Consider the following 27,423-nt stretch of genomic DNA (forward strand, 5'->3'; position numbering starts at 1 on the left):
CTGCGTTTTGACCGAAGAGGGGCATTCTATAGAAGTCCCTTCCGGCGCCTCCCACAGCATTAAGTGTGGTATGGCCCAGGTTCTCCACCGCCGTGCTCCTCAGACTCACGGGCTGTACAGCACCGGGTGGCGGCTCCCGGGGGCGGGTGGTAAACCCTGCAAGGCCGGCCTGGGTGGAGGAGTGCTCCTACCAGCCCCTGGCCAGGGTCCCGAGGAGGAGGCTGACCCTCTGCACACCCCCCCCCCCCCCGAGCTTGTTACAGAGGAGGCGCAGCTGGCAAGGCCTCTGTGCCCCCGGGGGGGGGGCGGGGGGGGGGCAGGCCGGGAGGAGAGGGCCGAGCAGCGGCCCGCCCGGCAGGGGAAAGACCTTGCATGTTGCCAGGGCAGGGCCTGGCATGTTCTAGGAGCCACACACTCTGGCCATGTACGGGGAGGGCCCATCAGACGTCCCTGTCTGTCCCAGAGCTCGCTGCGGCCTGGCAGTGCCAGGCAGTCACACAGGGCAGCGTCTCTCCACCTTCTACCTTGTGCCTCTCCCATGAGGTGCCCTGGGTGCCAGCAAGGGGCTTCATTGGCAGGGAGGCAGCTCGCCTAGTCACCAATTGCCCACGTTAGGGACAAAGTGCACAGCAACAACATAGGGTGCGAGAAAGAGAGAAACATTAAAGCAGGGATCCACGTATGAGAAACAACGTTTTCCATGATGATCCTCAGGATCTGAGCTGGGTGCGAGGTCACCTGACATGGGGCCGGGGCACTGAGGCGTTTACGTGAGCCTTCACATGTGTTAGAAAGAAGAAATACGAGCAGATTCATCTGGTATAAAAAAAACACCACTGGCCTGCTTGGCTCAGTGGATAGAGCATCAGCCTGTGGATTGAAGGGTCCCAGGTTTGATTCCAGTCAAAGGCACATGCCCAGGAGGCATCCAATCAATGATTCTCTCTCATCTTTAATGTTTCCATCTCTCTCCCCCTCTTCCTTTCTCTCTGAAATCAATAAAAACAACAACAGTAGCAAAACAAAAACAAAAATCAACACACCACACTCAGTCCCCCTCTGCCCCATAACGGTTGGCTGCCACAGAGCAGCCGAAGTCTAAGGTCAGCAGGGACTTGCGTTGGGAGGTCTTCCTCTGAGTGTGACGCTCGCAGCCGTGTCTTTGGATGGTGACGTAGCCATGGCAGTGGGAGCCTGGCCAGGCTGTGCGAACTCTACGTGTTGGCCCCGGGTGGTGCTTCCTGGCACGAGGGGGTAAAGAGGGGGAGGACTAGCCAGCCGGGACCCAGCCTCTCCCCTCTTTCGCAGGTGTGTGTGCCTGTCCACATGTGGCTGTCTCCATGGGCCCTCCTGCCTCAGGGTGACAGGGTCCCCAGGAGACTGAGAAGTTCCTCTCCACCCTGGTGCGCGCAGTAACTGACGCTCCGCACAGAACCCCATGGCAGATTCCATAAACGGTCCCTGTTCCAGGGACAGCAGTCTGTGTCCCATGAGCATGCCCTCTGGGCCAGGCAAGCCTTTGTGCTACCACTGCGCCCGGGCGTCCACACCTTCGCTGCATAGGCCGCTGGCTGGTCCCTGTGGGACAGCAGCAACCACACTTCGGTTATTTAAATGTAGTGAGGCCTGGGGCCCGGCCAGGTGGCTCAGTTGGTTAGAGCATCATCCTAATATGCCAAGGCTGCGGGTTCGATTCCCACTCAGGCACATATAAGAAGCAATCAGTGAATGCATAAATAAGTGGAACAAATCTCTTTCTCTTCCCCCTCCTCTCTCTCTAAAAAAAAACAAAACAACAACAACCAAAACAACAACAAAAGCCCATAAATGTTTAATGCCTGCAAAAGCACCCTTGTTCATCCAGCCAACGAGGTTTTCCAGCCTATAATTTTATCTGTTGTTCATCATTTTCCTGATTTCCCCGCCCACTGCCTGCTGGTCACAGGGGCGGTGGAACCTCCATTCAGGACCGTGTTCCGCTGGCCGTGCTTGCACGTCATGTCCTCCGAAAGGTGACCCCACCCTCACTCTCTGCGACGGGGTCCCCGTGCACAGATGGGACTTGGGCCGTCCTAGTCCCTTTGTGGGAGCAGCCTCACCAGCTGCCCTCCTGTCCAGACAGTAGGCTGCCCCTGCAGTGCTCCCGTTTGCTGTGCCGGCTGGCGGAGCTGCCAAGGCGTGTGCTTCCTGCCTGCCTGGAAGTGTAGACCCTGTGGGCAGGGGCGGGAAACGCTCAGCTCGGCCCCTGGCTTTGATGTGAGCCCCGATGTCTCCCCGCCTCTCCTGTCCCTATGTAGGCTTGCTCATTGCTGTCCCCGCCTCTGCCTCCCACTGTCAAAGCCACAGAGCGCTCCGTTTAGAACAGCCCAGCTGGCAGGGTCGGGGTCAGGGAGCAGACAAATGGCTTTTAGCTCAGCCCCCTGGCTGCTAAAAGTGATTTGTTCCTGCTTCCGTCCGGTAGTAGCAGTGGGCGGCGGAATGGCGGCCGCAGCCGGTAGACAGATGGTCCCGCTAGGGCCGTCAGTGCAGCCAGAACGTCCCTCCCTTCTTGCAGGTCACAGGCTGGCACAGGTGGGAGGGGCTTCCGGAGGCTCTGTTGCTCAGCAGGCGCAGTAGCCGCTGAGCCGTGGAGACGGGACTGTTTGCAGGCCCTCCCTGGGCGACGGCAGGCCGTGCAGTCAGCACAGAGCGTGACCCCTGGCAGGGCCGGGCGATGAACATGTGACCCGCTCCCTGATGGGAAGGGAAAGTCTTCTGACAACTGGTTTTCCATCAGGGAGTGTCTGCTCTCTGCCCTCTTCCACAGTTGGGACCCAAATCCAGGGCACTCTTTCTCTTTGCCATTTTTGCCACAATGCCCAGCTCATGCCTTCCAGGGTGACTAAAACATGTAATCCACATGGCACCACACCTGTGAGATTCCAAGAGCTAATCTGTTTGACTAGTGTTTTGTTTTTTGTTATTTTTCCGAAAGAGAGAGAGAGAGAGAGAGAGAGAGAGAGAGAGAGAGAGAGGGAGGGAGGAAGATGGGGAGAGAGGGAAGCATCCATGTGAGAGAAACATCAACCAGCTGCTTCCTGCACACCCCCTACTGGGGATTGAGGCTGCAACTTAGGCATGTGCCCTGACCGGGAATCGTACTGGCACCGGCCAGGGTCACCAGCGTTTTGCTTTCTCAAAGGCAGCCTGCTGTCTGCTCGCCAGGCCCATATATGTCCTTTCCTAACCAGGCAATAATGGGCGAAGGCATTACACTCAATGGGGACTAAAAAGTTCAGCAGTGCCCAGAACTCCAGGGAAAGACTGCACCTCTTTCACAGGTTTGGCTATGGGACAGGCCTGTACTTGGTCTGTGACAGCCTTGGGGACAGGCAGGTCTTAGCCAGTCATGCGACTTCATTCCTGGGCACTTCCCCCAGGGGCCTGCTGCCGAGGTGCCGGGAGCCTGCAGGGCCTCCCCGGCGGAGACGAACCCCCGCAGATAACTGTTCCGACATCGACATCGGCATGGCAGCCCACTCACCGCGGCTGGGGAGGAAAACGGCCACAGGTCCCAGGCCGCCATCATGGCCTGTGGTGAGCTCTGTGACAGGAGCACTGGAGGGTACACCCCGCATGGGAGACACGTCTCTTAACCGTGATGGTCACTGCGAGGGCATTGGGAGGGGCGGCTGCAACCCCTCGAGAGAGTGTCGGCACGCCCTGACGGCAGCGGGAGGGAGTCCAGGCGGCAGTAGGAGCCTGAGGACGCAGACAGAGGGAAATGGGGCTTGGCAGGGAGCCGAGAGGAACCAAGAGGCCACCTGGTCTCGCAAGGCCCCAGTGGTTTACCCACCTGGTTGCTCTGATTGGGGTGTAGCCTGTTGCCATGGTTACAAGGACCTCAAAGCCCAGTAGCGAGGGCTTGTTTTTGCAGAAACGGGATAGACTTCATCCCCCCGGGTCACAGTCTGATGCTCGGGTCAGTCCCTTCCATGTGGCCTCAGGTTTGTTGACAGACATCTTATGTCAGGAGAGCTCAGATTTCCAGCAATTTCACGATCATTTATACAACTACAACATAAAGAAGGCTCGACGTTATTTCTTATTTGACAATGTTTCCCGAGTATCTTCAGCATTCCAGGTAGGCCTGGTTTAATGTTGTTCTCTTATAAGGAGAGAAACAACCTCGAGGCATTCCAGGGGCTTCTGGAGCACTTCCCAGCTACGTCAAGAGAAAGACTGACTTTGCACCCGATTACCTGCATATGTAAATCCCATCCTTGATGAACTCGGCTGCCCACACGGAGTTCTGTTCTCATTATTACTTTGCACAAACCTTCTATATTTTCATATTCAGATTTTGTCTTGCTTTTCCTCTTTTCATTCTCAAACAACCAGCCTCACTTCAGGACAGACTTACTTTTCTTTCTCTCAAAAATGTATTTTCACGCCCTTTCCTTGTCTAACTGAAAGCATACAGTATCTTATTTCTTTTCACCTTAATTAGAACTATTAACCCGTAAATAATGCAAAAACATGTCTGTTCTACGTAAGTCAACAAACTTAAATTAGCTATAGTTTACTAAAGATTAATCTTCTCTGGTGAACTTGGAAAGCGTGACTTAGTTTCTGCATTTCTGGGGATTTTAGAGTAGCCAATCCTTATACATGCTTGTTTGTTTTTGAAGCCAATGAAACACGGCTCATTTACAAATTAGCAACACCAGCCAGAGGTAGAAAACACCACACGTGTAACACGTGTGTAGACACACATGCACACACAAACAGCTGCAGGCGGACCTGTGGCCTCCATAAAAGAAGTGGGATCTCGAGACCTTTCTCCCCCTCCCACCTTTACCCCAGTCCCGGTCTAACAGAGGTGTAGACAACATTCGATCATCTTTTTCTAGTTTCAGTTCATCCCCTCATTTTCTAACCCTGGCGCTCAGCCAGCCGCCCACCAGAGGGGCCAGCCCTCAGCCGTGGCTGTGCCGCCTTCCTCGCCGCGGCCTAGAGAGTGAGACCAGCCGCACTTCCAGGGCACCGGGCTCACACCTCAGTCTAGCATACTGGTTGCCCTCCCCCCCGGAGGTCCTGGCCACGGGATTTCCCCTGCGGAGGCCTCGTTCCCAGGCCCTTTGCTTGGGTCTCCAGGCGGAGAGAAACTGTCCTGGGCTGAGAGCCCAGAGGAAGGGCTGACAACGCCACATCACAGCGAGTTCGCTGAGGGAACTCACAGGGAGGAGCGCCTTGGGCAGTGGTGTGCCGTGGTATTCTCCCCCCACATGACAGGTTTACGTAAGGGGCTGGAGACACTGGGCAGGTGGAGAGCGGTACTTGGGGGTGACACCTGCCCCACCCAGATAAGGGCGAGTGCCTTGCGGACTTCCTGAGGCAGGGCCGCACCTGTCCCAGAGCCAGCCTGCCGATGTGATAGTCGTCCGGGTCCGGATTGTCAGGGAGCAGCGTGGGCCAGGCCAGCGGGTGGTGGGCGAGGCAGCAGTGGGCAGCGGGCAGGCCGTGTGCGGTCTCCACGGAGAGAAGCACTTTGACGTGTGCGTGGCTGATCCCGGTGGGGTAAGGAGCTCCCTCTCTGGCGAATCAGCCTCCCTCCCGTCACTGAACGGGCGGGGGAAGGGATGTGCAGTTTGGCGTGGGCAAGCCAGTAGCCGCTGGCCCCAGCCAGCACCGTCCCTTCCCCGGAGATCTGCTTAGAAGGCATGCGTGAGGCCCAATATATTGCATTTCTAACAAGTTTCTAGGTGATGCAACCCTAACTAGAAAGCAGTTATTTATTTATTTATTTTAAAAACATTTTTATTTATTTCTGAGAGGGAGGGAGGAGATGGACACATCAATGTTGAGAGAGAATTGTGAATCAGCTGCCTCCTGCATGTCTCACACTGGGAATCGAGTTCAAAACCCTGGGCATGTGCCCTGACAGGGAATCGAACCATGACCTCCTGGTTCATAGGGTGATGCTCAACCCCTGAGCCACACCAGCCGAGCAGAAAGCTTTTTAAAATTATGACATTTGGGCCTCACCCTGGACCGGTCAAGTCCAGACTAGGGGGCGTGGGCACTGATGGTTTGCTCTGGTTGTGTGTCCCCAGACATATGGCAGCCCCAACAAGAAGCACGTGGGGGTTATCCTGCAGCGGGGCGCGCTCATCCTGCTGCTGTGCTGCTTCCCCTGCTGGGCGCTCTTCCTCAACACCCAGCACATCCTGCTGCTGCTCCGGCAGGACCCCGCCGTGTCCAGGTGAGGCCCCTGGTAGGACCCCCGTGTCCAGGTGAGGCCCCCGGGCAGGGCCCCGTGTCCAGGTGAGGCCCCCGGGCAGGGCCCCGTGTCCAGGTGAGGCCCCCGGGCAGGGCCCTATGTCCAGGTAGGTCCCTCGGTCAGGGCCCCGTGTCCAGGTAGGTCCCTCGGGCAGGGCCCCGTGTCCAGGTGAGCCCCCGGGCAGGGCCCCGTGTCCAGGTGAGCCCCCGGGCAGGACCCCCGTGTCCAGGTGAGCCCCCGGGCAGGGCCCCGTGTCCAGGTGAGGCCCCCGGGCAGGGCCCCATGTCCAGGTGAGGCCCCCGGGCAGGGCCCCGTGTCCAGGTAGGTCCCTCGGGCAGGGCCCCGTGTCCAGGTAGGTCCCTAGGGCAGGGCCCGTGTCCAGGTGATCCCTCGGGCAGGGCCCCATGTCCAGGTGAGGCCCTCGAGCAGGGCCCCGTGTCCAGGTGAGGCCCCCAGGCAGGGCCCCCGTGTTCAGGTGACCCCACCCTCCGGGCAGGACCCCCGTGTCCAGGTGAGCCCCTGGGCAGGACCCCCGTGTCCAGGTGAGGCCCCCCGGGTAGGACTGGTTGTGTCCAGGTGAGGCGGCCGTACAGGGCAGGGGGCCATCCCAGCAGAAAGGTGCTCCCTTCCAGGTCTGGCCTCTGGAAGTGCCAAAGGCCAGGGCATGGCCCCACATGAGGTGGTGAGCTTCCCTCGGGTGATTCTGCCAGGCCTGGTGCTCCGCATGCCTGCGCCTGTGATGCAGAGCCCCTCACCTGGGGACGGCAAAGGCAGACCCTCTGGGGAGAAGTGAGATTTGGCAACCTCTCCAGGAGGGGTGGTCGCTGAAGGTGTTGGGTGGTGGTTTCGTGCTCATTGGCCCTGGTTGCTGAGTCGCCTCAGTGCTTTCAGAGCCCACCCCCTCCCTCACCACCCCCCCGCCCCCGCTCTGTCCTCATTGGCCGGGGCGGCCGGGGCGCAGTGTCTCCCAGGGGTCACCTAGACGACCCTCACATGCTGCCGAGCCTGAGACCCACCAGGGCAGCCCTTGTCTTAGGCCAGCGGCTCTGAGCCCGGGGCAGTCGGCAATGTGGGAGGCATTCTGTTATCGGAACTGGTGTGAAGGCATGGTGACTGGTAGAAGCCCAAGATCTACAAACCACAGGGAAGCGGCCACAGCAGACAAGTCAGCAGCCATAGAGCTGAGCTGGAGAGACGCGGCTGGGAAGGACCAGAGAGGCCTCAGGGTTATGCGATGGCAGTTCTGCTGTAAACTGCCCTCCTGCTCCAGCAGTTTAGTCCATTCATCCAGAAAGAGCCAGGACTGGTGACAGAGGGTTTTCCCTGAGCTGGAGACCTCACGGCTTTCCTTTCTGTTCCTTGTGCAGGCTCACCCACACCTACGTCATGATCTTCATCCCAGCCCTTCCGGTAAGTTTTCAGGAGTTCGGCTGTTTCTTCTCGGGTTCGCCGAGACACCCACGCCCCAATGAATCGGGTCTGGTAGCACCCGCACATGACCTACAGAAAGCGCGGTTTTAATTGTGCTCAGGAAAGACACAAACTCTGTCCCTCAAGGAAGCCCAGGCTCAGGTGCCTTCAGGGCACTGTCCTGGCTCCTGGAGCTGGAGGGACTCTGAGGTCAAGCAGCCAGGGAGCTGTCCCCCACCCCGGGCCAGCGGGTCGAGTGCACGCACAGGAGAGGGGCCGAACCCTGGCTCCGGACCCCCGCTCCCGCCCCCTCCCTGATGACAGCGCTGGTCCCGGAGGAGCAAAGGGCAGGAGAGCAGTGGCTCTCAGCTCTCTGCATGGCCAGGCCAGTGTGAACATCGTCTCTATCTTTCTCTTGTAGGCGACGTTTCTTTACACATTACAAGTTAAATATCTGCTCACCCAGGTAATGCCGGCTCTCCTCTTCCTCTGTGGGGCTGATAGGATTCACAGCTTTCAGGGCTGGGGGGCCGGGCCGGGAGCCGCCTGCCAGCACTGCCTACTCTCCCAGCGGCCGCTCCGGGTTCCTGCAGTGGCCGCGGCCTCTCCCTTGCGGGTCCTGCACTTCACTCTGTCTGCTTCCACCTCCCCAAAAGGCAGCTGGGCCCACTACCCCCGTGCTTACCCTAACAGGGTCTCCGGGAAATACGTGGCCCACGAAAACGGTTGGCCAAGCCTTTGTCCCGGCCTCTGAGCCCAAGACCACCGAGGCCACCAGACAAACGCACAGCCCGGCTGTCAGGTCTGTCAGCCGGAGCTTCCACAGATCGGAGGGGCCGTGGGCTCTCACCAAAGGGGGTGGAGCTCAGGGAGATCCCAGGGAAGCCAGCTCCGGGAGGTCAGAGCTAGAAGGTTGAGCGGAGAAATCGAGGGCAGGCTCCGAGGCCAGGCCTGCGCTCCGCCCGTGTCCCCTCTGTGGAACCCGCACTCAGGCCCGGTGGATGGCTGTGCGGGGCCCGTGGGGCGTCGCCCTGGGTGGGACATGGAGGCTGCTGTTTGGGTGACACTGACCTCAGCCCTCAGGCAGAGCGGGTGCTCCGTCTTCACTGACAGGGTTTCAGACAGCGAGGTTTTTCCAGGAGTGGGGCTCAGAGAACAGGTTTCCCGGAGATGAGAGAGGACTCAGGGGCGAGGTGACCCCGCGGTGGGGATGGTGTTCCCTGTTTCCTGCAAGTGGCTGCTCACTCCCTCAGCCCAGCACCACGTATCCCCCGCAGCAGGGCTTGGGTCTGAGATGCCAGACTGGATGGAGCTGCTGCTCCGTGCTCGTGAGCAGAGCCAGATGGGAGGGACGCATCCCTCACTCCTTTGCAGACCCCCTTGTGCTTGGGGAAGTGCTGCTCTCACCGCAGGCCCATGTGGGAAGCAGCGTGTGTGTATGATCAGTCCCTGCCGTGCTGGCACTGCTGCAGCGTCTCTTCTCTCCTCTCTGCGTCCCCCTCCTGCCCGGGCTCTCCGGCTCCGAGACGGGTGTGTGTGTGGAGGGCGGAGGCCAGCGCAGCAAGGAGGGCCCCAGGACGGCCTGCCTCCCTGTGGCAGCCCGGCCCCTGGTCCGGGCCTCCAGCAGGTGCGGTCTCTCCTCGCTCTAGGGAATCATCCTGCCCCAGATCCTCACCGGAGTTGCCGCCAACCTCGTCAACGTTCTCGTCAACTACCTGTTTCTCCATGAGCTGCATCTTGGGGTGATGTGAGTTCGCCAAGTCTTGGGCCAGGGAGAAGGCATGGCGGCGTGTGGCTCCTCCAAGGCCGGGGGCAGTGAGACTTCCTGGCCGTGTCCACGTGGTCCCTCCTCGGGCACTGAAAACGGTCCGGCCGGGCGGAGGAGAGCGGTGCTCTGGGAGGATGGCCGCAGGGCCGGCCGCAGCCGCCCCAGGCGGGGGGCACCTCCCGCTGCGGGAGGCTGGGAGGGCGGAGAGCGCACCCCTCACGGACGGCTCTTCCAGGGGCTCGGCACTGGCCAACCTGATGGCCCAGTTTTCCCTGGCTCTGTTCCTCTTCCTCTACATCTTCTGGAGGAAACTGCATCGAGCCACTTGGGGAGGTAAAGGCCGTCTTCCGTTTTCCACCTCGGACACGGGCTCCGCCTCGGGTGAGCTCCGGGCGGTGCCCGCTGTGTGGTAATGGTGTGTCCCCTCAGGCTGGTCGCTGGAGTGCCTGCAGGACTGGGGCTCCTTCTTCCGCCTGGCCATCCCCAGCATGCTCATGCTGTGCATGGAGTGGTGGGCCTACGAGATTGGCAGCTTCCTGAGCGGTCAGTGCGGGGGAGGGGTGGCTGGGGGAGGGGGGCAGCTGGGGGAGGGGAGGGCGGCAGGGGGAGGGGAGAGGCAGGAGGGGGAGGGGAGGGGCGGCTGGGGAAGGGGAGGGGCAGGAGGGGGAGGGGAGGGGGCGGCGGGGGGAGGGGAGGGCGGGTGGGGGAGGGGAGGGGCGGGAGGGGGAGGGGAGAGGCAGGAGGGGAGGGAGGGGCGGCTGGGGGAGGGGAGGGGCAGGAGGGGGAGGGGAGGGGCGGGTGGGGGAGGGGAGGGGCAGGAGGCGGAGGGGAGGGGCGGCTGGGGGAGGGGAGGGGCAGGAGGGGGAGGGGAGGGGCGGGAGGGGGAGGGGAGGGGGAGGGGGGCAGCTGGGGGAGGGGAGGGGCGGCTGGGGGAGGGGAGAGGCAGGAGGGGGAGGGGAGGGGCGGCTGGGGGAGGGGAGGGGCGGCTGGGGGAGGGGAGAGGCAGGAGGGGGAGGGGAGGGGGCGGCGGGGGGAGGGGAGGGGCGGCTGGGGGAGGGGAGAGGCAGGAGGGGAGGGGAGGGGGCGGCTGGGGGAGGGGAGGGGGCGGCTGGGGGAGGGGAGGGACAGGAGGGGGAGGGGAGGGGCGGGAGGGGGAGGGGGCTTGCCCAGAAGCGTGCACAGTGGCTCTCTCCGCAGGGATCCTCGGCATGGTGGAGCTGGGGGCCCAGTCCATCGTGTATGAGCTGGCCACGATAGTGTTCATGGTGAGTGTCTGAGCTGCTGTGCGGAGGTGCTAAGTGTGCCTATTCATAACATTCAATCCTTCAGACTCCTATCCCAGAGCTGAGAGGATCCTTTTGGTTAGGTGGGTCTTCCTGTGGGCTCACTGGCAGGGGGTGGGCAGGTCTTCCTGTGGGCTCACTGGTGGGGTGTGGGGGGTGGGTCTTCCTGTGGGCTCACTGGTGGGGGTGGGGGGTGGGTCTTCCTGTGGGCTCACTGGTGGGGGTGGGGGTGGGTCTTCCTGTGGGCTCACTGATGGGGGTGGAATCTTCCTGTGGGCTCACTGTGGGGTTGGGTTTTCCTGTGGGCTCAGCTGGTGGGAGTGGGGGGGTGGGGTTCTTCCTGTGGGCCTCACTTGATGGTGGGGGTGGAGTCTTCCTGTGGGCTCACTGGTGGGGGTGGGCGTCTTCCTGTGGGCTCACTGGTGGGGGGTGGTGGGGTCTTCCTGTGGGCTCACTGGTGGGGGTGGGGTGGGTCTTCCTGTGGGCTCACTGGTGGGGGGGGGGGGGTGGGTCTTCCTGTGGGCTCACTGGTGGGGGTGTGGTCTTCCTGTGGGCTCACTGGTGGGGGGTGGGTGGTCTTCGTGGGGGGGGGTGGGTGGGTCTTCCTGTGGGCTCACTGGTGGGGGTGGGGGTGGGTCTTCCTGTGGGCTCACTGGTGGGGGTGGGGGTGGGGTCTTCCTGTGGGCTCACTGGTGGGGGTGGGTCTTCCTGTGGGCTCACTGGTGGGGGTGGGGTCTTCCTGTGGGCTCACTGGTGGGGGTGGGGTCTTCCTGTGGGGTCCACTGGTGGGGGGGGGGGGGTCTTCCTGTGGGCTCACTGGTGGGGGTGGGTCTTCCTGTGGGCTCATTGGCAGGGGGTGGGCGGGTCTTCCTGTGGGCTCAACTGGTGGGGTGTGTTGGGTCTTCCTGTGGGCTCATTGGTGGGAGTGGGGGGTGGGTCTTCCTGTGGGCTCACTGGCAGGGGGTGGGGGTGGTCTTCCTGTGGGCTCACTGGGGGTGGGGGTGGGTCTTCCTGTGGGCTCACTGGTGGGGGGGGGGGGTGGGTCTTCCTGTGGGCTCACTGGTGGGGTGGGGGTGGGTTCTTCCTGTGGGCTCACTGGTGGGGTGGGGTGGGTATTCCTGTGGGTCACTGGTGGGGTTGGGGGTGGTCTTCCTGTGGGCTCACTGGTGGGGTGGGTCTTCCTGTGGGCTAACTGGTGGGGGTGGGTGGTGGGTCTTCCTGTGGGCTCACTGGTGGGGGTGGGGTCTTCCTATGGGCTCACTGGTGGGGGTGGGTCTTCCTGTGGGTCTCACTGGTGGGGGTGGGGTCTTCCTGTGGCTCACTGGTGGGGGTGGGGTCTTCCTGTGGCTCACTGGTGGGGGTGGGGGTGGGTCTTCCTGTGGGCTCACTGATGGGGGTGGGGGTGGGGTCTTCCTGTGGGCTCACTGATGGGGGTGGGGGTGGGGTCTTCCTGTGGGCTCACTGGTGGGGGTGGGTCTTCCTGTGGGCTCACTGATGGGGGTGGGGTCTTCCTGTGGGATCACTGATGGGGGTGGCGGTGGGGTCTTCCTGTGGGCTCACTGATGGGGGTGGGGGTGGGGTCTTCCTGTGGGCTCACTGGTGGGGGTGGGGTCTTCCTGTGGGCTCACTGGTGGGGGTGGGTCTTCCTGTGGGCTCACTGGTGGGGGTGGGGGTGGGTCTTCCTGTGGGCTCACTGGTGGGGGTGGGTCTTCCTGTGGGCTCACTGGTGGGGGGGTGGGGGGTGGGTCTTCCTGTGGGCTCACTGGTGGGGGTGGGGGTGGGGTCTTCCTGTGGGCTCACTGGTGGGGGTGGGGGTGGGTCTTCCTGTGGGCTCACTGGTGGGGGTGGGGTCTTCCTGTGGGCTCACTGATGGGGGTGGGGGTGGGTCTTCCTGTTGGCTCACTGGTGGGGGTGGGGGTGGGTCTTCCTGTGGGCTCACTGGTGGGGGTAGGGGGTGGGTTTTCCTGTGGGCTCACTGGTGGGGGTTGGTCTTCCTGTGGGCTCACTGGTGGGAGTGGGGGGTGGGTCTTCCTGTGGGCTCACTGGTGGGGGCGGGTCTTCCTGTGGGCTCACTGATGGGGGTGGGGGTGGGGTCTTCCTGTGGGCTCACTGGTGGGGGTGGGTCTTCCTGTGGGCTCACTGATGGGGGTGGGGGTGGGTCTTCCTGTGGGATCACTGGTGGGAGTGGGGGGTGGGTCTTCCTGTGGGCTCACTGGTGGGGGTGGGGGTGGGGTCTTCCTGTGGGCTCACTGATGGGGGTGGGGGGGGGGGCTTCCTGTGGGCTCACTGGTGGGGGTGGGTCTTCCTGTGGGCTCACTGATGGGGGTGGGGGTGGGTCTTCCTGTGGGCTCACTGGTGGGGGTGGGTCTTCCTGTGGGCTCACTAATGGGGGTAGGGGGTGGGGTCTTCCTGTGGGCTCACTGGCAGGGGGTGTGGGGAGGCTCTTACTGATGTGTCCACTGCTGGACTTCCATCCGCCAACACAGTCCCCGTCTGAAAGATCTCATTTGATTGCCAGACGTGCCAAATAGTTGTCACAACACGAATGCCTTGAGGTCAGGCCATGTTCCCCTTCTCTTTCCTCTCTTTCCTTCCTTCCTTCCTTCCTTCCTTCCTTCCTCCCTCCCTCCCTCCCTCCCTCGCTCCCTCCCTCCCTCTCTCCCTTCCATCCTCTTTCTTCCTTTCTCTCTCTCTCTCTCTCTCTCTGCCTTTCTTTCTCCTCAGCTCTAAGGGCCCTTCTTTTGCCTCTACAGCTTGTTTCCCGAGCCCACACTGCCCAGCTGCTCACTCCTCCGCCCTTGATGACTTTCTAAACAAGCTTTCTCTTACAATTTGAGTTCCTTGGCTCTGAATCCTTTCCCAGCCAGACTCAAGAACTGAGGTGCTTCACCAAGGTCTAACACTTGGTGGCCTTAGCCGTTACCAGATCTGTCCCATTGGTGGTGGTAACTGGCTATTGGTGAGAGCACTGCCTGCCGGTTTCCACCACCAAGCCACACCTTCGCGCTGTGGTGACAAAGAAGCTGTGGGGAGGCCCTGGGTCTGCCCTCACAGGCCTGGTCTCCCATCTCTTTTACACGCTCTGCTCTGTCAGCTTCTATAGCCTGATCTCCAGGCAAAATCCTTGCTTAAATGAGTGATAAATATTTTGCCTTAATTAATACTTAATCTCTCAAGTGGTAAATTTATAGATAATAGGTGCACTGGTGGGGTCCCTTGGCCTGACTGTGCCCTCTCGCAATCTGGGACCCCTTGGGGGATGTTAGAGACCTAGTTTCAGCCTGACCCCCGCAGGCCACGCCGAGGGACCCCTCTGGTGCACGAATCTGTGCACCAGGCCTCGAATATGTACGTAACAATGGCTATTTTTTGCTGAATAATTGCTGTGTTTGAGGCCCTGTTCTAAGTAGTTAGCATGATGGACTCATTTAATCCCAACATAACCCTAACCTGCATGTCCTCTTCTGAGGTCTCTATCACAGAGAACTGAGGTCTAGTGGGGCAGGTGCCTGGACGGGGACCTGAACCCGGGCCGTCTGGCTTCAGAGTCCCTGTTCCTAAGCACAGGCCACGCCGCTGTCCTCTGTCTCGCTGGCACCACTCTGCCCACACAGAGGCGGCACTGCTCTGGGCTTGGTCTGGGTCTCTGCTTTCCTATGCTCTTTTTATCCAGCATTTGCAGGGGAGGGGTCACCATTTTAGGATTCTGTTTTCTGAACCCTTGAGGGTCTTTCAGAACAGACCTGTCTGGGCTCTCGGAATCCATCCCTCCACCCCCAATGGCGGAAGTGACGGTGCAGCCCTCCGGGTGCTCAGGCTGGAAGCTCTGTCAAAAGCCAGGCTTATGGCAAGGACCACAGCCCAGGGCTCCAGGCCCCTTGTTAGACACAAGGATGCTGCCAACTACCCAAGTAGAACAGCCCAAGTTCTACCCACAAGGTGATGGGAAGGTGCAGAGCGAGGCCCCGGAGCTGGAGGCATGGCTGGTTCCCGCTCTCACGGTTCCCTTCTCCTCGTAGATACCCACGGGCTTCAGCGTGGCTGCCAGCGTCCGCATTGGGAATGCGCTGGGCGCGGGAGACATCGAGCAGGCCAGGCGGTGCTCCCTGGTCTCCGTGCTGGTCACAGGTGCTCGCTTCCCCGCCCGGATGCCCCTGAGCGTCTGCCGGGCCGCAGGCGCCCGGCCGGCGGCCTCCTGTCTCACCAGCTTTCTCTCCTTCGCCTCCAGAGCTCTTTGCGGTAGCCTTCTGCGTCCTGCTGCTGAGCTGTAAGGACCTGGTGGGGTACATTTTCACTACCGACCGGTGAGTGCCAGATGAGAAACCTGCGGTAGGGACGCGCTGGCAGAGGGTTCCCGTGGGGCCTCCTGAGGGTCCCGTTTGCAGCATCAGCAGCTCAGATGCTCCCGGGAGACTGTGGGCGGGCGGGTGGGCAGGCGGGCGGGCGGGCGAGGAACCCGGTTCCTGGCATCGGTGGTGGCATTGCTCTGGTGCTCAGGATACACGTGCGTTTTAAAGGAGGAAACTCCTTTTGGGTCCCCTGGGTGACCTTTTCAGTTAAGTATTTTGTTCCAATGACAAAATCATAGCGACATCTCAGAATTTGCTCCTGGTTTGCAGTATTTACATAACCCGCCTGCCACACGGGATGGAAGGTAAAGTCGCCCCTGTGGGCTGCCTGTCCAAGTTCATCGTCTGACTGATTGCTGAGGCAGAAGCCTAACCCCGATGAGTGCCCCCGTGGCCGCAGCTGTGTGCCGGCTGCTGCCTTCAGCAGGGAGCCAGCCAGGCAGTTCTCTGTGGATAGACGTGGGGCCACCTCTTACCTGGGACTTTTTATCAGCAATTACAACATGCAAACCCACTCCCATCAGGAGGCAAAAAGCAGGGGGAGGGCAGGACCAAGCTTCGCGCTGTTCTCCAGCCTGAGGCTGTCAGCTTGGTCTCAGCCACTCCGCGGTGGGAGGCGAGGCTGTTGGCTGTCGCCCCGTCAGCAGGAGCGGGAAGCAGCCACAGCACCTTCGTTCCCTCCAGAGGGACCAGAAGCCCTTTGTCAGATGTGCTCGCTGTGCTGTGGCTTCAGTGGGAAAGCGGGCCTTTGGTTCGGGGTCCGTCCCCTCCCGGAAACCAAACAGAGCAGGAGACAGAGTAAGCAAAAGGCTCCCAGATGATGTGTTGGATGAGAAGAGAAGACGCCATTTGGAAACGTGCAGACAGCCTGCAGGATGACCGGTCGCTGAGCCTGGCGGAGGCACTCACAGAGGTCCCGGCAGTGACACACCGGACCTGATCGGAGAGGGAGTGCGACCCCCGCCCAAAGTCAGGGAACACCGCAGTCATGTTCAAAGCACAGGCCACTAGTGTGCATAACGTGTGCGCGTAAATTTAAAAATCTGGAAGGAAAAGATAATTTTCCTGGAAAATAATTTACCAGAACTTGCCCTAGACAATATAGAAGGTCTAAAAAGATGGCTTTCTTTAGAAGAAATAGGAAAAAATTGTTTTAAATCTCAAAATCACCAACCCTAGAGGGTGCCAGAGGAGGGTTTTGTAACCTTAAAGCTTAGATAAGGCAACGCTGTCTGGGCGTTCTGGGAGGCAGACCCAGCGAAAGCCCACCTCCTGCTCCCGAGCGCCTGGCAGCTGGCACCGAGCCCTGAGCGGGCAGCGCGGAGCACAAGGCCCCGCACGGCCCCTGATTAGCACGGGCTTCAAGCCCAGGACACATTTCGGGTAAAATTCACAGCGCCTTACAGACAATGTGTTTTGATGGAATATAAAATGGCATGGGATGTGTTAGGTGGAAAATAAAAGTGCAGAGCATCTGTAGCGAATGCTACAATATGGAGTAGTAGAGTCTAGAAGGGGAAAATAAGAATAGATATTTGTATTTCCTATTTTTCATAAACACTGAACCAATACAGACAATGCTGGAACTGTTATCGGTTGCGGGGCGGTGGGGTCAGGATGAGGGTGGAGGTCAGGACAAGGGTGGGGGTCAAGACAAGGGTCGGGGTCAGGACAGGGGTGGGAGGTCAGGGAGGGGGAGGGGGGTCAGACTGGGGGAGGGGGGTCAGGGTGAGGGTGGGGGCTCAGGGCCGGGGAGGGGGTCAAGCTGGGGGTGGAGGGTCAGGGCGGGGGGTGGGGGTCAGGACAGGGGTCAGGGCAGGGGAGGGGGGTCAGGCTGGGGGTGGAGGGTCAGGGCGGGGGTAGGGGTCAGGACAGGGTCAGGGCGGGGGAGGGGGGTCAGGCTGGGGGTGGGGGGTGAGAACAGGAGGGGGTTAGGACGGGGACAGGAGTGGAAGGGAGACTTCTGTTTCCTTTTCATGTTGTTGATTTCTCTCAGCCATTTGAGCACATTACCAACTCAAAAGATACAATCAACTTTGAATAAAATAACTATTTTTCTCCTTTATTGGGGAGGTATCCTCTGGTTCAAAGCTGGGTTTCTTATTGATTCTCTAACAGCTGCTCCCCGCCAGCCAGGGTCCTGATTCCTGTGAGCTGCTGAGAGGCGGGCGGGCGCTCCGGCCGGTCTCCCCGCTCTCGGCTGTGGGCTGGGCCCGCGGGGTCACGGGCAGCCCCGTGGACGGTCTGTTTGCCACTGTCCAGCCGGGCCGGGTCGGAGAGAACCTGGCTCTCAGTGCGCTTCCCCGGGGCAGACGGAGCCGTGCCGGATCGCTGTGTCCTGACCCAGGGACTCCGGTTTCTCCTAAAGCGCCAGACGCATCGAGCCGGCACTCCGGGCCCAGAAGCCCGGGGCCCGCGCAGGGCGAGCTGCCCGCGGCTCTGACCCCCTCCTTCCCCAGGAGATCCCGGCCCTGACCCCCTCCTTCCCCAGGAGATCCCGGCTCTGACCCCCTCCTTCCCCAGGAGATCCCGGCCCTGACCCCCTCCTTCCCCAGGAGATCCCGGCCCTGACCCCCTCCTTCCCCAGGAGATCCCGGCCCTGACCCCCTCCTTCCCAGGGAGATCCCGGCCCTGACCCCCTCCTTCCCCAGGAGATCCCGACCCTGACCCCCTCCCTCCCCAGGAGATCCCGGCCCTGACCCCCTCCTTCCCAGGGAGATCCCGGCCCTGACCCCCTCCTTCCCCAGGAGATCCCGGCCCTGACCCCCTCCTTCCTCTAGGAGATCCCGGCCCTGACCCCCTCCTTCCCCAGAGATCCCGGCCCTGACCCCCTCCTTCCCCAGGAGATCCCAGCCCTGACCCCCTCCTTCCCCAGTGAGATCCCGGCCCTGACCCCCTCCTTCCCAGGGAGATCCCGGCCCTGACCCCTTCCTTCCCCAGTGAGATCCCGGCCCTGACCCCCTCCTTCCCCAGGAGATCCCGGCCCTGACCCCCTCCTTCCCCTGGAGATCCCGGCCCTGACCCCCTCCTTCCCCAGGGAGATCCTGGCTCTGGTGGCGCGTGTGGTGCCGCTGTACGCCGTGTCCCACCTCTTTGAGGGCCTCGCGGTGAGTACGCACCTCCGGGGGTGGGGGGGGGCTCATACCGGTGTCCCCCGCAGTGCAGGGGGGGCTCATACCGGTGTCCCCCGCAGTGCAGGGGGGGCTCATACCGGTGTCCCCCGCAGTGCAGGGGGGGCTCATACCGGTGTCCCCCGCAGTGCGTAGGGGGGGCTCATACCGGTGTCCCCCGCAGTGCAGGGGGGGCTCATACCGGTGTCCCCCGCATGTGAGGGGGGGGGGCTCATACGGTGTCCCCGCAGTGCAGGGGGGGGCTCATACCGGTGTCCCCCGCAGTGCAGGGGGGGCTCATACCGGTGTCCCCCCGCAGTGCAGGGGGGGCTCATACCGGTGGTCCCCCGCAGTGCAGGGGGGGGGCTCATACCGGTGTCCTCCCGCAGTGCAGGGGGGGCTCATACCGGTGTCTCCCGCAGTGCAGGGGGGGGGCTCATACCGGTGTCCCCCGCAGTGCAGGGGGGGGCTCATACCGGTGTCCCCCGCAGTGCAGGGGGGGGCTCATACGGTGTCCCCCGCAGTGCAGGGGGGGGCTCATACCGGTGTCCCCCGCAGTGCAGGGGGGGGCTCATACCGGTTGTCTCCCGCAGTGCAGGGGGGTGCTCTAACGGTGTCTCCGCAGTGCAGGGGGGGCTCATACCGGTGTCCCCCGCAGTGCAGGGGGGGGGCTCATACCGGTGTCCCCCGCAGTGCAGGGGGGGCTCATACCGGTGTCCCCCGCAGTGCAGGGGGGGGGGGCTCATACCGGTGTCCCCCGCAGTGCAGGGGGGGCTCATACCGGTGTCCCCCGCAGTGCAGGGGGGGCTCATACCGGTGTCTCCCGCAGTGCAGGGGGGGCTCATACCGGTGTCCCCCGCAGTGCAGGGGGGGGGCTCATACCGGTGTCCCCCGCAGTGCAGGGGGGGGGGGCTCATACCGGTGTCCCCCGCAGTGGAGGGGGGGCTCATACCGGTGTCCCCCGCAGTGCAGGGGGGGGCTCATACCGGTGTCTCCCGCAGTGCAGGGGGGGCTCATACCGGTGTCCCCCGCAGTGCAGGGGGGGGCTCATACCGGTGTCCCCCGCAGTGCAGGGGGGGGGGGCTCATACCGGTGTCCCCCGCAGTGCAGGGGGGGGGCTCATACCGGTGTCCCCCGCAGTGCACGGGCGGCGGCATCCTGCGCGGCAGCGGGAACCAGAAGGTGGGCGCCATCCTCAACGCCGTGGGCTACTACGTGATCGGCCTCCCCGTGGGCATCTCCCTGATGTTCGCCACCAGCCTGGGCGTGGTCGGTGAGCTCCGGGGCGGGGAGGCGCGGGGGCGGGATGCGGGGGAGGGGGGGAGACGCTGGGGGTGGGGGGGCGGAGTATGTGTGCTTCCATGAGTCCATTGTGGGAGTGACAGTCACCGCTTTATTCAAAATACCAGAATGACGGCACTTTGCCTGAATCTGGCACCTCCCCGTATCCATGAGCCCAGCCTGGCCACCTTCCTTTATCCGGATTCAAAACAGCCAGAGACCAACCAGATGGACACGCAGAGGCTGCTCCTTCAGAGCGCGCTCTGCACAGCCAGCCGCTGCCCCGTGTGGCAGACTCACCGGCGGGCGGCGCGGCGGGGAGGGCGCTGCGGGGACGGAGCGAAGGCCCGCTGTGCCCGGCGGAGGCTGCTGGCCTGGACGCTGGAGCCTCCCACTGGAAGCGGGGCGTCTGCACTCCGTCAGGGTGCATGCCCGGTTTTCTCTGGCTGGTCCTAGGTAGGAAGTAGGGACAGGATTCAGGGAAGCTGCCAGTTATTGGTCAAATCCTGGTCATTTGCATCAATTGGACAGAAGTTATTATTTTGCTTCCGAGACTGTCCCTAGCAATAGCCATGCGGCCTCGCACGGGCCTGGGCAGAGCAGCGGCTCCTGGGTGTTATTGCGGACACGGGTTGGTTTAAGACCGGCTGCTTTAGGCTGGCGCCAAAGTTCTGTTTTCTCATGTGGTTTGACCTCTGCTGTTTTTTCGAGTTTCTGATGTCATTGGTTCACTGTTGACCAAAAACCTTCATCCCTAGGGTCTCCCCTAGCTCTGTGCGGGTTATGGGGTGGAGCAGGGATGACACTTGGGGATCTACAGGCTTTTCCCATCCTCCATCCTCACTCAGAGGCCCTGCCCCAGGGCTGCGATTCAGCGCCTGAGTGAGTGAGGGTCAGAGGGAGCACCAGGGGGAGAGAGAGAGCGAGTGAGGGTCAGAGGGAGCACCAGGGGGAGAGAGAGAGCGAGTGAGGGTCAGAGAGAGCACCCAGGGGGAGAGAGAGAGCGAGTGAGGGTCAGAGAGAGCACCCAGGGGGAGAGAGCGAGTGAGGGTCAGAGGGAGCGCCCAGGGGGAGAGAGAGAGCGAGTGAGGGTGAGAGGGAGCACCAGGGGGAGAGAGAGAGCGAGTGAGGGTCAGAGGGAGCACCCAGGGGGAGAGAGAGAGTGAGTGAGGGTCAGAGGGAGCGCCCGGGGGAGAGAGAGCGGCTGCACGTTAGGCCGCTGTGGACTGTGGCGGCTGCTTAGTTAAAGCGCCAGTTCCTTTTTCCAGTAAAAGGGGGCCCCGTCATCCGGCAGTGCTGTTAGAGACAGGGTGTTGTTTGTCCAGGAAATTCCCTTTCCTTGTAACTGTCACTTTTCTGATATGATTTGGAACATTTGTTCTGAGACCCAAAACTCCAGGAAGTATCCCAGGGAGCCCCGGGCCTCCTGGAACCTTCTGGAAACCGAAGGAGAGAGGCTCTGGCTCAGTCTCTCCGTGAAAGCAGATGCTGAGCCGGAGACACGAGAACACGCTCCGCAGGTGCTGGTTTCTCCCAGTTAACTCCGGTGCCCGCTCCCCAGGTCTGTGGGCGGGCATCATCCTCTGCACCGTCTGCCAGGCCGCCTGCTTCCTGGGCTTCATCTCAAGGCTCAACTGGGGGAAAGCCTGTCGCCAGGTAATGCTCTTGCACCCCCTCCCTGCTCCCCCACCTCCTCCCTGCTCCCTGCTCCCCTGCTCCCCACACCCCACCCCTGCTCCCCCACCCCTCCCTGCTCCCCACACCCCCTCCCTGCTCCCCCACCTCCTCCCTGCTCCCTGCTCCCGCTCCCTGCTCCCCTGCTCCCCCACCCCCTCCCTGCTCCCCGCGCCTCCTCCCTGCTCCCCCACCTCCTCCCTGCTCCCCGCGCCCCCTCCCTGCTCCCCCACCTCCTCCCTGCTCCCTGCTCCCGCTCCCTGCTCCCCTGCTCCCCACACCCCACCCCTGCTCCCCGCGCCCCCTCCCTGCTCCCCCACCTCCTCCCTGCTCCCCGCGCCCCCTCCCTGCTCCCCCACCTCCTCCCTGCTCCCCCACCTCCTCCCTGCTCCCTGCTCCCGCTCCCTGCTCCCCTGCTCCCCTCACCCCACCCCTGCTCCTCAGCCCCCTCCCTGCTCCCCTCTCTCCCTCCCTTCTTCCCTGTCCCCCCTTTTCTCTCTCCTCTCCCTGCTCCCCCCTTTCCTCTCGCTCTCATTCACTCTTGTTAATTAACTGCATCTAATTCAGACCTGAAGGGCCAGATGACTCTTGCTTTACTCATTCCCCTTTGTTCATGGAATGGAAAAATAGGGGAACCCATGCTGGGCTTCTTTCCTTTTGCCTGGAAAGCCAGTTTCAGGATGACATTTGGAACTGGGGAGGTGGTGTGCCGTCACACGTATCCTGACCCTGCTTTTCTGATCCCACATGTCCCGTTAAGACTCCTGTGTGCATCTTCCCCCCATCTTCCCAGGGCCAGTGTGCGGCTTGGGAAGTTGGTGGAAGATGAGTGAGATACAGGGAACGAGGGGTTAACTCTACATGACCTCGGACCCCGTCTTCCCCTCATCTCGTGCTTTTCGGCCAGCCTTCCGGCTCCCTGACCCCCTCCGTCATGGAAGATGAGCCACACTGTGAGCCAGAGAAGCTCGGTGTTACCGGGAATGGAAGGAAGTGGCTGGCTCTTCCTGGGCCCGGAGAGCAGGGGGTTCATGCTGTGCTTGTTTGCAGGCTCAGGTCCACGCCAACATGAGACTGCCGGCGGCCCAGGACCTGCTTCTCCCAGGTACGCCTGCCCTCCGCCCGGAACAGCCTCCCGGAGGCCCGGCCTCTGCGCCACAGCGCCACCCACGGGCTGCTGTGAGCTTCCATTCAGTTAGGCAAGAGACACCCGATTTGGGGTCAAGGATTGAGCTCCATTTGCTCTCCCTCCGGACACTAGCCTGCTGCTGCGGGCAATCCAATCCGCAGGTGGCCCCCGGGCCAGTTGGTGGCACTCCTGCAGGCCTCCCGAGGGCTCTCCAGTGCGCAGACCATGCCCTGGCCCGCCTGGGAACGGGCATCGTGTGTTTGTTTCCGTGGGTTTTCCTGGTCTCCAGGCACATGGGTGAGCCTTAAGCGGATTATTGACTTGAATGTTGCTTCTGGTAAACATCATGCAGGTGACTATCGTTTCCTCTGTCAGCGCAGTCCCTCCCTGGGCTCCCGGTTCCGGAGGCACTGAGTCCTTCGATCCTTAGAACAGAAGCCCTTTGAGCTCTCGGCTGGCTCAGTCACATCAGTAGTCGAGCCTGTGTTTCTGCCCGTCTCATCCCTGATGCCTCGTCATCACTGATTGTCTTCCAGCTTTTCGCATCTGAAGTGTTTGTCCAAGTGTCTGAGGCCCCAGATGATGTTATCTATCTCCAGAGAGGGTTCTTAATAAATATATATATATATATATATATATATATATATATATATATATATATATATATATAAATAAATTGATTTTTCACAGAGAGGAAGGGAGAGGGATAGATAGCTAGAGACATCAATCAGCTGCCTCCTGCACACCCCCTAATGGGGATTTGCCTGCAACCAAGGTACATGCCCTTGCCCGGAACTGAACCCGGCATCTTTCAGTCCGCAGGCCGACGCTCTGTCCACTGAGCCAAACTGGTTTCGGCTCTCCTTTGCTTCTAATACTGGCTTACTAGCCGTCCAGGGCAGGGGCAGAAATGGAAGTTCTGGCCCCCTCCACCCCACCCCAACCCAGGCCCGGCCCTGGCCACCCAGAGGCGGCGCTGGGTAAGGGCGGACTTTCTTCCAGTCTGTGCTCATGCTCAGTGCGCCCTTCAGAGCTCCCGCCCGCGGTGCAGAGGGCTGGCCTGGGGCGGGCTGGGCTCTCCATCTGCTCCTCCAGGCGAGACTCTCGGCCAGAGGCTCCCTCGCCTGGCCCCGCCGCCCAGGCCTTGCACAGGTCACTGCCTGTCCATCGCTGCTGTGCTCCGGCCTGCAGGTGGTCCGCTTGCTTCGCCAGCTCTGGGCTTGTCTTCAGGGAAGGGCTGGCCCACGCCTTCTGCCAACTCCTCCCCCACCCCCCACACCCCCTGGTGGGAAAAGCAGGAACAGCAGCTGTACCTCAGTGCTGTGTGAGAGCAGTGACTCACGCACGTGCAGGCCTCTCGCAAAGCACTTTGGAAGAGCAAGATGGTACTGTTCTGCCTGCAGCTATTTTCTCTCCGACCCCTGTGGACATGTGGCGTCCCTCGCCGTGCCTGCTCACTGACAGTCTTCTCCTCCCATTGCGTCGCCTGCCTCGGTTTCCTCGGGGGAGCTCTCAGAAGTGGCTCTCACTCTCCCTGTCGAGGGTCACACGATTAAACCCAGGCGCCTCGGGGTGGAGTCCCCTCCCACTCCCTGACGTGAACGGCCCTGAGTTACTGCCTAGGTTTCCTCTGCGCTGGCCGCCTCCTCCTCCTGAAACCATCACACAGGCGTGGCCCCTTGAAAAGTCTCCGAATTTTACCTTCGAGAGCCGCCACCTGCCTCAGGGTGGTGGATGGGCAGGGCTCCTGGCCCCGAGGCAGCAGCCGTCCTGTCCGGCCAGGGTGTGCGGTGGGCTGCGGAGAGGCCTCTGAGAAGGATTTTATTTCTCTGTGGAGCCACTGCTTCCAGAATCACCTTTCTCCGCTGGTAACACCCAGTGCTCACGCCTGTCCTATCGCCTCCATGCTGATGGAACATTCCATCCACGCTGCTAACCGGTCCCTTCCCTGCAGGGGGCCCTGGGAGCCGCGGAGAGACGGGGACGGGAGATGCTGAGAAGAAGGACGAAGCCCAGTGGGACCAGCAGCTGCACCAGGAGGCGGGCCCCGGGGCCCCTCGGACCCGGCCGGGGCTGAGCGGGCGGCAGCTGGTGCTGCGGCGGGGGCTCCTGCTGCTGGGGCTGCTGGCCGTGCTGCTGGCGGGCGCCCTGGTGTGGGTGTGCGTCTGACTCAGGGCGCAGGGGAGGCCAGCAAGACTGAGCTCAGCCATTCCAGGCCCAGGCGGGAATTGTCTGCAGGTAAGGCCAGCCAGCCGGGCCCTGGCTCTCAGAACTGGGACCAGATGTAAATATTTTCTAAGGAAGAAATGAGCCGAGGCGACAGCAGCGTCTGGGAAACACGCCGGAGGCCAGTGCACCCACGGCCTCGGCCACGACCACGTGCTGACTGCACTGCTGCGGCTTCGCTCTTCGCTCTTCTCTCCCCGCTTCCATGGCACAAACCCCTGTGCGGAGTGCGGAAGGGGTGCTGTCTGAATTGTTGAAAAGATGTCCCATGTGTCTGTCCTTGTGTGTGAGGTGTTACTCAGTGGGAACGATCCTGTTAATGTTCGTTTGGGTCTGATCTCGGGCCTGAGGCCTTGGAGGCGCTTGAGAATGAAAAGAGGAGACGGTTATTCCGAAGGCGGAGTAGGCCTCCGGCGAGGCGGGGAGGCTGAGCTGAGGCCGCTGGAGCCAGCACTTGGGGATTCTAGTGGTGGGCGCCCGGAGAGCCAGGGCTGGGAGAGCCGGAGGAAGTGGCCTTTCCACATTTGACGGCCGGGATGATAAAGTTGGGGTGACCCCCAGGCAGCGGGCGGCACCCTGTCTCCCTGCGATCAGGAGGTGCCACCTGTTTTCTCCCTTTGGGTGAGGTTCTGAGACCTGGCGGGAGCTGCTCTGAGGGCTCCTCCCCCTCCTCCCTCCGCAGTGCTGGCCTGGCCCAGGGGGCGCTCTCACGGGCATCACCATGGGGGCCGCGGGGAAGTCGAGCTGGATGCCGTCATGGCTGCTGTGTCTGTGGGTTTAAATGTTTATGTTTTTATTCGGGCTGACAGCACGGGAAAGCCCCAGAATGCGAATTGTGTCATGTGATGTTCAGCCAGCTGCCGAAGGAAGTGTGAGACACGCAGGCCTGGCTAGCGAGGGGCGCGAACCTCTTCCCTTAGAGCACGTGTCAAACACAAGGCCCGCGGGCCAAATCCGTCCCGCCAGGCCTTGCAATGTGGCCCGCACCTTGCTGTCATCACTGCACTCCGCTGCGTTTCCATCACAATGACAGTTTATGACCGTTCAGTAAACCATTCGGCCCGCGATTTAGGCTGGATTTTAGATTTTGGCCCCTTCTCTGATTGAGTTCGACACCCCTACCTTAGAGTGCCAGGTGACAATGATGACAGCAGTCCCGCCGTGTGAATGAGCCACAATGGTACTTTTTTACTTAGTCAGATCTGCAAAATATATATTTTGTGTGTGCTGCAGAATCATCGTAATTATGTGCCACGAGATACAAAGGGATGAAAAATCACTGCTTTACAGGGTTGGAGGTTGACGAGGGTGCTATTACCGCAGCTTCAGGTCTGGAACCACTTACTGAGCTGCACTGGCAACTCGGACACTTACCGGGGGCCAGGCCCTGCTTACCGGGGGCCAGGCTCCGCTTACCGGGGGCCAGGCCCTGCTTACCGGGGGCCAGGCTCCGCTTACCGGGGGCCAGGCCCCGCCTACCGGGGGCCAGGCCCTGCTTACCGGGGGGCCAGGCCCCGCCTACCGGGGGCCAGGCCCCGCCTACCGGGGGCCAGGCCCCGCCTACCGGGGGCCAGGCTCCGCCTACCGGGGGCCAGGCTCCGCTTACCTGGGGCCCAGGCTCCGCTTACCTGGGGCCCAGGCTCCGCTTCCCGGGGGCCAGGCCCTGCTTACCGGGGGCCAGGCTCCGCTTCCCGGGGCCCAGGCTCCGCTTCCCGGGGCCCAGGCTCCGCTTCCCGGGGGCCAGGCTCCGCTTCCCGGGGCCCAGGCTCCGCTTACCAGGGGCCAGGCCCCGCCTACCGGGGCCAGGCTCCGCCTACCGGGGGTCAGGCCCCGCCTACCGGGGCCAGGCTCTGCTTACCGGGGGCCAGGCCCTGTTTACTGGGGCCCAGGCTCTGCTTACCCGGGGCAAGCTCTACTTACCGGGGGCCAGGCCCCGCTTACCGGGGGCCAGGCTCCGCTTCCTGGGGCCCAGGATCCGCTTCCCGGGGGCCAGGCCCTGCTTCCCGGGGCAGCTGCTGCGAGGAGTGGGTAGCAGTGAGGGAAAGTGCAGGGGGAGGGAGGGCACTTCACTTTTCCCTCTTGTGGAGTAAACCAAAGAGCTCTGGGTGCATCGCGGCCCACGGCTCCACCCTCCTGCAGAGTCCCGGGGAGAGGCGATGGGATTGCAAGAGGTCCCCGTGCCGCTGCTTTTGGTTGGCAGTTCAGTGGGCAGTTGCCTCTCCTGCATTTCATCCAGGCGTTCAAAGAAGATGAAGAAACTCCTCCTTAATTTTTCCCGGGCTCAGAACATATCCCCCGAGCCCTGGCTGGGTAGCTCAGTTGGTAGAGCACTGTCCTGAAAGTTGCAGGTTCAATTCCGGGTCAGGGCACATACAAGAATCAACCAGCGAATGCATAAATAAGTGGAACAACAAACTGATGTTCCTCTCTCTCAAGTCAATTTAAAAAAACAAAACAAACCCTGTCCCCACGTGAGCTGGGCATGTGCCCCAAGATTATCGGGGGGCCTCAGAAATTTCTCTTTTAATTTACGGTGGCGTGAGCTTGGAATGTGAACTCAATTCCATGCGCAGGCTGTGATGGGGGAGCTGATGTGGGCGAAGGGATATGCCGGCTTCCGCAGAGCTCAGGTTTGGAACCGGGTCTGGATCGGCGGCTGACGCACCAGAGTCCATCAGTAGAGACAAGGTTGAATCTCAGCTGCCGGCGATCGGGCCGGTATTAATAATCCTTCCTGAAAACTCGCTCTCTCGTCTCATCTCACAGACGTTATGGAGGGCTGGAGGGTGGGGAAACCTACAGCTGTGGGAGATTTCAGGGCCTGGTTCTAACTTTGTCCTCGCAAAGATGAGCCCCAGACGTTTGTCCCCCTTCAGCGTGCCTGTCCTTGATCTGCTCTCAAAATGTACCTTCCCTCCGAGTGACGGAGCC

The 27,423-nt window shown here is 61.7% G+C and overlaps 1 protein-coding gene across 3 annotated transcripts in view; it reads left to right on the forward strand.

Moving 5' to 3' along the window:
• SLC47A1 (solute carrier family 47 member 1) overlaps positions 1–24,999 on the forward strand; it is a 40,912-nt gene extending 15,913 nt beyond the window's left edge. The window contains exons 4-17 of one of the 3 annotated variants that reach the window (XM_045586503.1): positions 6,096–6,244; positions 7,630–7,672; positions 8,094–8,138; positions 9,322–9,419; positions 9,676–9,773; positions 9,870–9,983; positions 10,638–10,705; positions 14,743–14,851; positions 14,952–15,027; positions 18,110–18,179; positions 19,323–19,455; positions 21,025–21,119; positions 22,188–22,242; positions 24,221–24,997. In XM_045586503.1, coding sequence (XP_045442459.1) covers positions 6,096–6,244; positions 7,630–7,672; positions 8,094–8,138; positions 9,322–9,419; positions 9,676–9,773; positions 9,870–9,983; positions 10,638–10,705; positions 14,743–14,851; positions 14,952–15,027; positions 18,110–18,179; positions 19,323–19,455; positions 21,025–21,119; positions 22,188–22,242; positions 24,221–24,435 — 1,368 coding nt within the window. In that variant the 3' untranslated portion in view covers positions 24,436–24,997. Of the gene's footprint in view, positions 1–6,095; positions 6,245–7,629; positions 7,673–8,093; positions 8,139–9,321; positions 9,420–9,675; positions 9,774–9,869; positions 9,984–10,637; positions 10,706–14,742; positions 14,852–14,951; positions 15,028–18,109; positions 18,180–19,322; positions 19,456–21,024; positions 21,120–22,187; positions 22,243–24,220 lie in introns of all 3 variants that reach the window. The other 2 variants (XM_045586504.1, XM_036452482.2) reach the window with 2 other exon arrangements.
• Positions 25,000–27,423: the final 2,424 nt, after the last annotated feature.

The sequence above is a fragment of the Pipistrellus kuhlii genome, unplaced genomic scaffold (genome assembly GCF_014108245.1).
Source record: "Pipistrellus kuhlii isolate mPipKuh1 unplaced genomic scaffold, mPipKuh1.p scaffold_m20_p_23, whole genome shotgun sequence".
NCBI lineage: Eukaryota > Metazoa > Chordata > Mammalia > Chiroptera > Vespertilionidae > Pipistrellus > Pipistrellus kuhlii.